General features: G+C 46.7%; 1 protein-coding gene across 3 annotated transcripts in view; it reads right to left on the bottom strand.

Annotated features, from left to right (window-relative positions):
* Positions 1–538: 538 nt before the first annotated feature.
* CLUH (clustered mitochondria homolog) overlaps positions 539–13,619 on the bottom strand; it is a 75,535-nt gene continuing 62,454 nt past the window's right edge. For all 3 annotated transcript variants that reach the window (XM_079955373.1, XM_079955372.1, XM_079955374.1), the window contains exons 17-26: positions 13,476–13,560; positions 10,622–10,775; positions 9,120–9,259; positions 8,453–8,533; positions 7,178–7,303; positions 6,460–6,581; positions 6,066–6,159; positions 5,815–5,949; positions 4,452–4,525; positions 539–3,014 (exon numbers count right to left, since the gene is read on the bottom strand). In XM_079955373.1, coding sequence (XP_079811499.1) covers positions 2,864–3,014; positions 4,452–4,525; positions 5,815–5,949; positions 6,066–6,159; positions 6,460–6,581; positions 7,178–7,303; positions 8,453–8,533; positions 9,120–9,259; positions 10,622–10,775; positions 13,476–13,560 — 1,162 coding nt within the window. In that variant the 3' untranslated portion in view covers positions 539–2,863. The remainder of the gene's footprint in view (positions 3,015–4,451; positions 4,526–5,814; positions 5,950–6,065; positions 6,160–6,459; positions 6,582–7,177; positions 7,304–8,452; positions 8,534–9,119; positions 9,260–10,621; positions 10,776–13,475; positions 13,561–13,619) is intronic.

Genomic DNA, 13,619 nt, shown 5'->3' on the forward strand with positions numbered 1-13,619 from the left:
AAACCGCTATACGAAGAGCCTCACGGAACGGATTAATTTCGTCTTGTGAGGCACCGCTGTATTTGGTTAGCCACTGAGAACAGCATGCTGGACCAAGTGGGCCGCTGGCCTGATCCAGCAGGCTTTTCTTACGTTCTTAAGCATGTGTGCCTCCTTGAGGTCATTAAGCTAAGGACTGGTGGGCAGACCTTTTGGGTCTCCCTCTCACTGGTAGTGGCAGCACCCCAGAACATAATGCACACCTCTAGACCCACAAATTACACAGGTCATGTAGTCTGTAACGTAAGGAAATAATGTGGCAGAATAGCTGAGCCACAGCATCTGGCAAGATTCTGACCATACTACCTTAAAGCCCCTCAGGAGACAGATACCCAAGGCTGTCATTGGCTTCAAGTATAAAATTAAGCCAAATTGTCCACTGTCTGCGAGAAAAAATGGGCAGATGGTTCTTTTTCTGCTTATGGCACACATTTATTTGAGGGGAACCATTACTTGGAGATACTACTCAAAACAAAGCACACAAAACCTAAAGTAAAAGTTGCATTGAAATCTGTTCTTTATTCAGACACTTCCAAGGAAATTCTGTATTTTTCTCTCTCGCCCCCCACCTCCACATCTGGACCAAAGAACATTCTCTCTCCCAGGGAAGGGGGCAGGGCTCTTGCTATGTACCTAAATTGCACTCGCGTCAAGGAACAGGCAACCTTCGCTATCTGGGCCCCAGAACCATGCCAAAGTTTCGCTTTATTTTATTTTGCCCACTGTAGCAGCAATTTCCAGCCACGCTACGATGACGTCGCTCACTCACACACTCCCCTCCCACCCACCTTTCTTTGGTAGCCGTTTTTGGCAGGTTTAATAGGGCCGCAGGGACCGTAAGTTGCCCAACCCCTTGCACTGAGTCTGTAACACAAGTCCCACCCCCCAATCCATCCTTTCCCAAAATACAATATTCGAGTCACATGGTAGAAACATGACCTCTCACTCTTGTGGTTTTGAGCAGGGGTGGCGGCTGACAAAATGCAATTTAGTACAAAAGGGAGAGGAGGGAGGTGGTGACCACCAGACTCTGCATTTTGAACTCAACGTGATGTGTGTTTTTTTAGGCAGGGAGGGCAGAGCTAGGAAATCAGCTTTATTGTTCTTACGAACACATTCAACCTGTCGGTAATAGCAGGGACATACAGTAGTGAGAGCTATTAAGAGTAGCTGAAGAACATATCACCATTTTCCCCCTTCAGGGGAGAGCAGAATATTGGGCAGAGCATCCATTGCCAGCAATGAATGCCTTCTTGGGAAACTTGTGTTCTAAAGCTGATGAGGCTTTGGGACAAAAAACCTCCACATTGAACAAGACCCTCCCCCCCACCAATCATCTTGTTCCGTACTATATAGTATTTAATACAAATTTATTATTATTTTCACTGCGAGAAGGAAATTAGGGGGAGAGAAAAGAGCTTCATTTTAGGTTCATGATTCTTGTTTAGTACATTCACAGATAAACCTTTTAAAAACAACAACCCAAACATTGATTCAATTCAGCTCACCAATTGAACCAATTGTTTTCGAGACAGCAGTCTTCAGCTCCTCCAGTACGATTCTGGGGCGCGTAACTTGCGAGAGACGACCGAGGCGCTTTTGTTCCATGCCATTCACACAACTCTTTGAGAAGGGGGTGGGGAGAGAGGTAAAGTATAGGCACTAGGGATTTTCCATTGTATAAGTTGAAAAGGGTAGGGGGGGAATTTATACCAGACTTTAGGGTTGCTTTGACATGGGAGGAGCCTAGCCTAGTAACTCAGCACTCCCTCCCTGCCCCCAAGTCATAAATTCAGCTTTTACAGTTAACTTGGCATAGGGGGGCAGTTGGATGATCAGAGCCGTAGCATCCCATGGCTTGGTTTTCTTCTTTTTAAATACCCCCCCCCCTTTTGGATGCTGTTTTTTATGCTGTGCTCAAGAGGGAGCAAAGCACAAGGAATTTAGGCGGACACAAAAACCACACAACATCTCCTTTCCTGGGCCATGAAACTTGCAAAAAAACAAAACCGCACCCCACGTTCCCAACAAATCTAAATAGTTTGGGGGGGGGGAAGACAAGGAAAGAATAAAAAGAGGAACCCTAAAAGGAATCCAATGGCTGTCTCCTAAATTTAGACCAAAAAAAAGTTCTATGCCATCTCCTCAAAACAGTTTCCTCTGCAGTACCAACTCTGCTCAGGCCTTAAAGATAAAACATTGAGATAAAAAATATGGCTGAATTTATATTTAATATATATATAATATTTATAGTGTCACGATCACCTAAACAGTGCAGCAGCGGGCTGAGCCTCAAAAGTTGGAAGAAAAAGAAGAACTTTTTTTGGGTGGTGGGGAAGAAGAACCACCAGGCCCGGGAGGTGGGGGAGGTTCCTTTTCTGCAAAGTTATAGATGTCCTTTAAAAGTCAACAGAAAAAATGACCTGAGAAATGTTATTATACCTCACTTGGAATTAAATCTCTTATGTACACGGTAAAAATGGATTGAAACGTACACGCACACACGCATGCCCCCTTTCCACCCTCCCCACGGCATCCCTGCATTCTCCCGCCCCAGTTAGACTCTCCGGGCACCAGCAGCTGTTGCACCACCCCGTTTCGGGTGCCCAGTGCCCGCCTTGACAGGTAGGGTTCATTTCTCAAAATTTAGTTCTTTGCATTGTGTATTCATTGTACCAGTGCAAATTAAAAAATAAAAACAACAACAACACAAAAACACATTGCCGAGGAGAAGCCGCCCCGAGGAGAGACTGAGCAACTCCCTACATCCCACCCCGGGACAGATTCAAACAGCCAGAGCCTTCTCCCAACGCAGACCCCCAAGCTAGGGGGCCGTGGCTGCAGGCGGGCTTGCTTCGGGCTCGCTCTCTTCCGTGGGTTTTTCTTCCGACTCTAACTCTTCGCTGCCCTTGAGGACCTCCTGAAGTTGCTGGCGCCGCTGCACTTCGGCTTTAAGGTTCTCCAAGTCTTTTTGGCTGCAGAGGGAGAAGGGGGAAAGGCTGGGGAATCCCGGGCAGAGCAAATTCAGAGGAACAGCGCGAAGAGCGGGGTGCTCAGGGGACAGTAGATAAGAGGTAGCTCATCTCCCTAGCTGTTGCCACGACAGAAAGACCCGACCTGTGTTTATGCATCTCCCCTATCCAAGCTGCGTACAAGCAGGCAGACTCCACCTGCGATTAACCTGCTTCTGCTCCTCCCCCTCTCCTGGGTCATGGGAGACAGAGGAGAGGCCAGCAAACTTTTTCAGCAGGGGACCGGTCGACTGTCCCTCAGACCTTGTGGGCGGCTGGACTATATTTTGCAAAAATTAAAAATGAACGAATTCCTATGCCCCACAAATAACCCAGAGATGCATTTTAAATAAAAGCACACAGTCTACTCATGTAAAAACACTCTGATTCCCAGACCATTTGCGGGCTGGATTTAGAAGGCAATTGGGCCGGATCCGGCCCCTGGGCCTTAGTTTGCCTACCCATGCCCTTGACTCTCCACCAGCCTGACCTCTCTCTCTCCCCCCCTTTCTCCTGCCTCTGACTTTCATCTCCTGGCTGTTAAAGGCTCCCCCAATTCACCCACCTCCACTGGTGTCCAGCCATTCCTTGATAATCTTATACCGAAAGATGATTCCTAGTTTTTCGAAAGGTAATTTTGGCAATGCAGATTTGGCCTGGTGCTTTCTGGAGCAGGGGTATGGAACTGCAGGCTAGGAGCCTCCCCCCGCCTCTCTAGAGACTCCCCTTTGGCCATTCCCCTTTGTTCCAGGTCACACCCCTCACCAGCCTTGCACCTCAGGTGCTTTTGTCCTGGCTGAAATGTATCCTTGTACTATGATAATGATTCAGAATGGAGGGTTGTGTGTGTGCGCTAGCCTACCGTACAATGTTAAAATGTGCATCAGTTGCTCTGCCCATTTTTGGCTCTGGCCCCGCCCACCCCTGCCATGTGTCCGGCAGGGAATCTATCCCTTGGGATGAAATCCTTTTCCCCTCCCTGCTCTAGAGGAACAGATAAAGGCAGGAGAGACTTTATAACACAACGAAGGAACTCCTGTCACTGTAGAGCAGATGAAGAGTTTGCTATGCACTTTAAAGTTAGGTGGGGGTGAATATTTGGCTCTCCAACTACTGCTCATCTACAGCTCTCCTAATCGCTGGCCGATGCTTGCTGGAGCTGATGGGAGTTGTAGTTCAGCAACCTCTGGAGGGCCAAAGGAAGTGTTGCCAAATAAGTGACCTGTAATCGCGAACCAACCTACACCTAAGCTTCAAAATTCTCCTGAATTCTCAAAATTCTCCTGAAGGCCCCCCTGCCCATTAAAAACAATGGAGGTGACATCCAATGCCATTCATACCACCACTCCTGGAGTGGTAGAGAGAAAGACAGCCAGATACACAAAGTTTGGCGTCTCTTACCTTAGTGGAATGAAGAGAATCCCATTGATTATGTTCAGCTGCTCCAGGACGCTGGCCATACTGGGAGCTGTGAACTAAACGAAACGAGATTAGCTTATTAACCAACAAAATAAAAGCAACACATGGGGCTAAGAAACCAATGCACAGTTCTAAGCAGCAAACAAAAATGCCGGGCTGCCTAAATGGGACCGTGGATCCTAGAGGCAGCCAATGCTCTTCCCCAGGATAAAGGGAGGTGGTGATTTGGGTAGCGAGCAGAACACAGGGTTTCTGACACAAACAGGACTTGGTGACTGGACGACTGGGAAGGGCTCCCAGCAATGAGGATATGAACACTGGCTCAGGACCGCAATACCTCAAATGACCGGCTCTCTCCCTATGAACCAACCTGGACCCTGCTGTCTTCATCTGAGGCCCTTCTTCGTGTGCCTTCTCCATGAGAAATGCGGAGGGCAGCAACACAAGAACAGGACTTTTCTGCGGTGGCTCCTCATTTGTAGAATGATCTCTCCAGGGAGGTGCGCCTGGCGCTTCCATTACATATCTTTTGGCACTAGGCAAAAGCATTTCTTTTCTCCTTGGTCTTTAGCTAATTAAATGATCTATGGCCTTTTACACTGGGTGTGTGTGTGTATTATTTTTGGTTTGTTACTATAGTAACAACATTTTTTAAAAAACATGCCTGGAATGGTATCTGGGAGCCAGGTGTACACCACACCTTGGGTTCCAGGTTGGAAGAAAGACAGGAAATAAATGCAAGTAAATAAAATGTATGCACTTCTCCACCCTTCTGAGCCTGATTCCCACGAACAGGAACCCTTTAGGTCAGGTTAGGCTTAGAAGGGAGTTGTTTCCTGGCAGTTCAGTTGAGTGGGGAGGGAACAAGTCACCAAAGGATCATTATGCTGACTTCAATTGCTTCGTATCTGCACTACAATGAATTAAGCCTTGGCTTTATCTGCCATTTTTATCTTGCCTAGAGCCCTCAGTGCTTCACACACACACACACACACACACACACACACACACACACACAACAGTGTGGCTTTGACCCAGACCCAAGTTCAGGTCCCTGTCCAGCTGCGAAGTGGTCAGGCTGATCTTCAACAATCAACTGCTTAACCCCCATCGCTCAAAGATATTGCAAAGACAAACAATTCCAAGCTATCTGAGACAGGAAAACACCATGGCTGAGCTCTTGTGTTGAGATGGGAGTAAAAATCCTCGAGTAGTGGTGCAGTAGAGTAAACTGAACAGCACTCCTGGACACTGAAGTGTGCTACGTATTGCTGCTTAATTCCTCAGACAAGAGGTACATCTTACTGCCCAAGCCAATCTGGGCAGCTACCGCAGGGCAACTCACTTTCAATGGCATAATGTTGGCGCTGGATCCATTCTTGTAGATCTCATTCATTGTGCGTTGCAGGGCCACAGCCTGCTGAGTCAGATATTTCAAGTACTCCGAGCTTTCTTTGGTCTTATCGTGATGTTCACCAAGCTAGCCAAAAACACACACAGATATTTATTAATACTTATATGTATATTAAACAAATGCACATACATAACGGAAACAGAAGGCGTCCAATGTATTAAAGCAAAGCAAGGGACCCTTACCTGGTTTTTGTAGATCGTGTAGCCTTCCTTCTCGTGCTGCAGAGCCGACCGGAACTCAGCTTTGCTCTCGTACACTCGGGCGACCAAGTGGTGACTGCAGAGAGGATGCAAAAAGGGAAGACAGCAGAATGATGTTTCTGCGCATGGTTGAAAAGCGATCGCGCACGTGGTGAGAATTCGGTTGCAGAAGCAGGTCTGGCAGACGCCTCCCCACCAACTTAACACTCAACAGTGTTTTTCAATACTTTCATGTAACGTTTGATCAATTGTATTTCCGTGGCTGGCGGGTCACGATACACACATTTGCAGAGGCATTCCTTAATATAATGCATGTATTTTAGCTGCGAAAGCCCCTCCCTCCCCACTGGGCAAACAACAGGATTGGGCGTTTCACCTGAGTGCAACTTTCAGAGACTTGGCGCCGTGGTACTTGGAGTTGATGAGCAGCGCGTTCTCCAGAAACCGCAGGGAGAGATCGTACTCCATCACTCCATGGAGGACCAAGCCAATATTGTTCTAGGGGCAGAAGCAATGTTCCAATGAGGCAGGGCCAGAAGTGGACCTTTAGTGCTAGAGCTGGCCTTCCCACACACAAAAGAAGCCCTAAGGAGCCCGTCCATCTAATCTACCCCCATGGCACTTACAGGACACACAGTGATCAGAGGTGCGGCAGGGGGCGGGAACCCCCCCATTTTTATGCAAAAGAAGAACTTCCGCTTGTCAGAAACACTGCATAAAAATGAACGATCATCATAATCCTTACAATGCTGTATATACAATATTTTAAATCAAATCTGAAAACAAGGGACACAGGAAGATAGCAGTCTCTCCCGTCCCCCATAATCTGTTGCAGTTAATTTTGGTTACTGAGGGAATTTCTAAAAAAGATTTATACAGCACAGAATCAAGTCTGCTGAATCACAGAACTAGAAGCCCACAAGGGCAAAGGAAACTTGTGTCCCAAATTAGAAATGCAAAAGGCAGAGGTTTTTCAAGACGCTGCATCTCAGTGGGAAAAGTCAAGTTCAGCTTTAGGTGTTCCGCCTGCAGAAACTACACAGGCTCTTTAGCTGGGGCTCCAGAGACCCTGGCCGGCCAAGAGCTAAACTTACATCCAAGAGTGCCATTTCTGGGTGATCTTCGCCAAACACCAACAGCATGAGGTAGCGTGCGCGGTATAGCAAGTTGAGCGCTGTAGACAGCTGGCTGTTTGCAAAGCAGTACAAAGCAAGGTGCATCTACAAGAGGCATAAGAGAATCTGGTTGCAGATAAACAATTTAGAAATAATAATAATAATAATAAAAATTTCAACAAGAAACAAAACGGTTAAAAGTCAGAACCACCCCTCCTTGCTGTTCTCCCCGCCCCCCTGGAGAATCTTCCTTCTGTTTCCAAAATTTGGACTGTGATGCCCTTTATTTCCATAGTCCTAATTGGCATCATTCATGGTATTAGCCGCTGGAGGGGATCGGGATGGGAGTTTGGAGAAATATACTTTTTTACGATTTGGGGGTGGGTGGAAGGAATTCAAAGATAACCCAGTGAGGATAGAGTGTTTTCAGTGACTATGGAATACTGCTAGGATGAAGAAGATAAAATTTGTTTGCTGCTGGGGATGGAACAGGCTGGGTCCTGAGCAGGCAGGACTTTGCGCTGCAATGTTTTGTTGCAGAACCCAGTTGCCTCCACCAAGGGAAGAACACACAATCCAAGGCTGCACCTTATATTTAAAGAACTCTTATGCCACTTTAAATGGTCAGGCCTTCCCCGCAAATAATCCTGGGAACTGCAGGTTGTTAAGGGTGCCTGGAGTTGTTGGGGGCACCCTGATCCCCCATCACAGAGCTACAATTCCCAGAAAGGTTCAACCAACAACTCTCCTTTCTAGGGAGCTCAGAATTGTAGCTCTGTGAGAGGAACAGGAGCCTCCCAGCAACCTCGGCACCCCTTCATAATCTACAGTTCCCTGGATTCTTTGGGGAAAGCTGGGACTGTCAAAATGCTATAACAATGCTTTTTTGATGCAGAAGTGGCCCAACTTCCAGGGGGGAAAGAGAAACTCAGAACTCTGACACCAACCCCCCAAAGACTGCTGCTTGTAGGCAACAGATCTCAATGGTAGAAAAGTGGGCTGGTTTTCTTTTTTGAGGGGGCGGGGGGGAAGAGACTTCAAATGCAAATGGTAACAGGAATTGGAATGTTCTGATTTCAAGATCTCCCCGCATTGAGAAAACAAAAAACCTAGCACCTCAGGGAAAAGGATTCTGACTTCTCCTTGATGTGCTAGTTTTCTGTGGGCAAGGGAGTGTTTCCATGATGCTTCCTCCTTGCCTCATCAGCTGCCTGCTGCAGAAGCCTTCAACCCTCCCCGCTGTTTGGTACTTACATATTCCTGAATTGTGTTGGGGTGCTCTATCCCAAGGACTCTCTCGCTCATGAGCACTGCTTTCTGCTGGTTACTTAAGGCCTGGAACGAAAGGAAGAAGACACAGTTGAAAAGCCAGGAAAACCCAAAACCTTCTCCGCCTCTCACAAAAAAACCCAGGAGATTTTCGGGTTTGGGCCTCAGAAAACCAGTTGTTCTTTCTTGCTTTCTCAGAACGCTTAAACTATAGTTGCCAGGATCCTTTGGGAAGGAGTGTCAGCCTATAGCCCAACGGTGTCATCCGACAAAGATATTGGTGGGGGAGATTCAGGAGAGAAAAAGGAAGTACTTCTTCACACCATGTTATAGCTAAACATGCGAAACTCATTGCCACAAGATGTGGGCGAGTTCCCTCCACGAATTTGTCTAAAATCCACCAAGGGATAAAAGTCATTATACTTCTACGGTTATCCCTCAATGTATCAGAGGCAGGTGTCTTCTAAATACCAGTGGCTGGGGATCTGTTGTTCTCCTGCCCTGGTTGTGGGCTTCCCAGAGGTACCCGATTGGCCACTGTGGGAAACAGGAGGCCAGACTAAAGATGCCTTCCTTCGGTCCAACCCAGCAGCCTCCTGCCTACGTTAATGCAGAAGATTTGGGAGCAGCGAGAGGCCAGGGCTGCCCGTACCTCTGAGTAGTCTCCCATGATGTAGTTCAGGCGAGACAAGAGACGAAGGCAGGCGCAGATTTCCATGTGCATGGCGCCATAGACGTTGTTGAACAGGTTTAAGGCCTCGCTGATCAGCTCGCAGCCCTCCTTCAAAAAACCTGAAATGAGCAAAGAAAAAGCACTCTTGAGATTGCAGGTGAGGCTTAACTATAAGCAGTTGTTGGCATCCGTCTGTCTCGAGAGACAACAGAGTGCACCTCTGGAGGTGAAGTCAAAACCGCTGGCATTAGCAGCACTAAAGTGACCAAGCCTGGGCAGTGCATAAAAAGGTAAAGGTAAAGGTACCCCTGCCCGTACGGGCCAGTCTTGACAGACTCTGGGGTTGTGCGCCCATCTCACTCAAGAGGCCAGGGGCCAGCGCTGTCCGGAGACACTTCCGGGTCACGTGGCCAGCGTGACATCGCTGCTCTGGCAAGCCAGAGCCGCACACGGAAACGCCGTTTACCTTCCCGCTGGTAAGCGGTCCCTATTTATCTACTTGCACCCGGAGGTGCTTTCGAACTGCTAGGTTGGCAGGCGCTGGGACCGAGCAGTGGGAGCGCACCCCGCCGCAGTGATTTGAACCGCCGACCTTTCGATCGGCAAGTCCTAGGCGCTGAGGCTTTAACCCACAGCGCCACCTGCGTCCCTTAGGGCTGTATATACAGTCCATAGGGCTGTATATTCTCCCTCTCAGCCTCACTGATGTGGTCCAAAGGAAAGCATAGCAATATGTTTGGCACCAGCTTGGCTGCAGGAGTTGCAGGAAGAAGGCGTGCAACACACCATCCAACCATCTTTAGAGATTCACTCCAGATTTGTGTAGGGTTTACCCCTTAGCCTTTTCTTCTGGATGTGGAGGATGTAAGCAGTGGAGGCTGGTTTTATCAGTGCAAATGGGGCACTGGCCCCACAGCCTCTCAATCTGCCCGCACCTTGCTGCTTACAAGTCGGGGAGGGGAGACGCCTCCTTTGTCTCCATATTGCCCACTTGTACAACTCAGAGGGAGGAGGAAAAGGACAACGTTGCTGGATAGCTCAGTTGGTAGAGCACGAGACGCTTCATCTCAGGGTTGTGGGTTCAAGCCCCACATTGGGCAAATGATTTCTGCACTGTAGGGAGTTGGACTAGAAGACCGCTGCAGCCCCTTCAATGTCTGCAATTCTACGAATTATGTGGCTGTGTCTGCTGCTGGATCTGGCGCCACCTAGTGTTGGGCTCCCTGCATTCTGCCCTACCCCACCCCAATGACTGTGCCGTACATATGTGTTGCAAATTAAGTGCCTCTCTCCCTGCCACATGCCTTGCACAGAGATCTGGGTAAACTTCCATTTTTAAAATTTTTATTTTTAAACTTCTCAGGAAGTCAAGATCCGGCTTATAAGAGTGCCTGGGCTGCCAAGGTTAAACCCCACCCCCAGGACCAATCCACCTTGGTTCGAAACCAAATTCACAGCCAGTAGAACCTTGTAAGTGATACCTTGCTGCACTTTTGCCTGGCCGCTTTGGAAGAAATGGAAGGCGTCCGAGGCTTTGGGGTTGACGTGCTTCACAACTGGGAAGATGTTGAGGATGTCCTCTTCTGTGAACGTTGGCTTGTGGCGGTTATCAAAATTGTATTCTTTCAGAAGAATCTGAAACACAAACACACACAAATGCTTCCATACCTTTCCTAAGAGAAAAGGAAAAGCCAGTTGTTAAGTACCACTCTATGTTGCCTCAGTCGAACCCTAATTGGGAGTCCTGTGTCCGGGTTCTGGACGCCACAGTTTAAGGCGGGTATCAACAAGCAGTGTTCCCAATGAGGGCTGATCCTGTTGCTTGCTTCCATAATTTTTTGGGGGAAGCTTTTCCACAATACAATGCAATAAAAAGCAAACTAATCTAACTAAGCTTTCCAGAGATGGAAAGAAGATAAAAGTCCCCACCAGAGAAGAATGGAAGATTAAGTTGATGGATTATGCCGAAAAGGCAAAAATGGCCGGAAGAATCTGAAATCAGGAAGACCAAAATTTTAATAAGGAATGGGAAATTTTTTACAATTTATCTTAAAAACCATTGTAAACTGCTAAAATAGTCAGTGGGACTGGAGTAACGCTTGCAGTTTAATGGTGAATTTTGGACATTATGGAGAGGTAAAAGATTTGGATTATTATAAAAGATGCAGCGGGAAATGATTAACAATAGGACCCACAAAGGGGAGGAGGGAAGTCCAGGAGATTCTTTGGAATCTTGTTTTTATGTTGTATGCTGGATATGTGCAGTGCTTTTTTTCCCCTTTTAAAAACATGTTTAGGGGTACTCTCATTTTAACTCAAGAAAATCACCATTTTATGGTTCAAATCGGGAAAAATAAATACAGTATATGGACAAAAGTACAAAGATTCACAAAATGTTTAGGGGTATGCGTACCCCTGCGTGCCCCCAGAAAAAAGCACTATATAATATTATCTAAGTAAAAAGAAAAAAGAGAAAAGAAAATGCAAAGTCCTCTCTCAAAAAATAGATTTTAATACCCTCCAATGATAATAGGGACATTTTCATCTGAGGAACTACGCAGGGTATGCTGGCCCTTCGGCATCTGTGTTTCTGCTGCCACCCCCATGCGGGATTTCTCACCCCCCCCAAAAAAAACCCCTGACCCTCATTGACTGCTCTTTGAGTTTTGAGCTGCTCTGCAGCTGTGGGGTAGCAATGGCTCCTTGACCATAGCAAAGGAGGAGGCCTGGGTCTGCACGTAATAGTGGGCCATGGTTAATGGTGACCAAACGAGGCTTGTAAACACTGGCAGAATCCGAGACCAAGGAGAAGAGTTGGTGGAAGAAGATTGGAAGAAATTTAAAGTATATTTGCAGAAACACTGTAAAATTAAGGAATGTTAGAAGGATGTTGGAATGAAGTTATGTGGTTTTAGCAGAAATGATATAAAGGATTAAGTAAAAATGGATAGTTAATTGGTGAAAGAAGAGAGTGTAAAATTACAGTATGTTAAGATAAATTATTGGGATAAAAACAAAGATGGAAAGGATTTGCTGAAATATCTAATTGAACTAGAATACAAAAAAGGGAGGTGTGAGGAGGTCAAGGAAATAAGCAAATGGAAAATAAGTTATGGGAAGGTTTGATTTGTTTTTTCCCCCCTTTTTTCTTTTTTTTCTTAATTGCTTGTATTCTTCTGGGGTTTTATTATTATTATTTTTTGCTTGTCTGTATTCATGGTCTTGTTTTTTCTTGCTTAATCTAGTGTTTTCTTTTGTAATTTTTAAAACTGGAATAAATATTATTTTTTTAAAAAAAACAAACGAGGCTTGTAAACAGAAAACCTAGTCAACTATCTCATTTTAACCATGATTTATAAACCATAGTTAAGCTGCAGGGGCTGGGTTCACAAGACCAGCTACAGTTAGCTAAAACCATGGTTTGTAAACCATGGCTCAGAGCAGATGTGGGGAACGTTCTGGCCCTCCAGTTGTTGCTGACCTACAACTCCCAACATCCCTGGCCACTGGCCATCCTTGCTGCGGAGGAGGAGTTGGAGTTCAGCCAACATCTGAAGGGCCAAAGGTTCCCCACGAGTTACAGATGAACCAGGCATCGTGGGCAACTCAATTGGGAGCCATCCTCTTAGTCACAGTCTTAAACTAAGAGTGTAGGTGAAGATTGCAGAATTCATTGGATTAGGCGCTACCAGGTAGTGTGTGGGTTGCAGGCTGCACCTACGACTGCTGAAGCACAGCAGCAAAATAATGGTTAAAATCCAGCAGTTACTGTACTTTTCTCCTGCCTCAAGCCAAAGTTCCTTCTTAGGAAGATTACTGAAGGGGATGCATGACAGTTTCTATCAGCAAAGCTAGAAATTAATCTCAGGTGGCATTGCATAGCCTAGTGGCTGGCAGGAACGCAATGCGTTCCTCCTGTTCGCTAGAAGAGCTCAGTAACTAAGAATGAGCGATTCCTCCCTCTTCCCTCCCAGTTCCTTTTCCTTTCGTGCTGTCGCCCATAAGATTTTGAGAGCTCAAGGTCTGGGGCTGTTTTCCCTCTGATATTTGCAAACTTGCTTTGGGAGCCTTTTCCAGCTAAAGCGGTGTTTCTCAAACTTGGGCCTTCCGCTGTTGTTGCAACTACAAGTCCCACCATCTCTGACCACTGGTCCTGAGAGTTAGGGATGATGGGAGTTGTAGTCCAACAACAGTGGAAGACCCAAGTTTGAGAAACTGAGCTAAAGAGTGGGGGGAAAATGCCTTTTAAAAATAAAGTCTTTCTGTTCTTCCAAGTTGTGTTCGGAGGGTTAAGCGAGGGGGAAGAACTTGGAGGTTGTGTACGTTGTTCCTCACCTGGATTCCAGTTTTGAGGGAGATCTCACGTAGCAGGGTGACCTTCTGTAGACTGTATACTTCCACTGCTTGGTCAACACTCTCACTGCAAAAAAAGGAGAAGGGGGAATCAAAAGGAAGCAACACACCAGAGGGAGCCACATT

Source organism: Podarcis cretensis, assembly GCF_951804945.1.
Source record: "Podarcis cretensis genome assembly, chromosome: 15".
In the NCBI taxonomy this organism is placed as follows: Eukaryota; Metazoa; Chordata; class Lepidosauria; order Squamata; family Lacertidae; genus Podarcis; species Podarcis cretensis.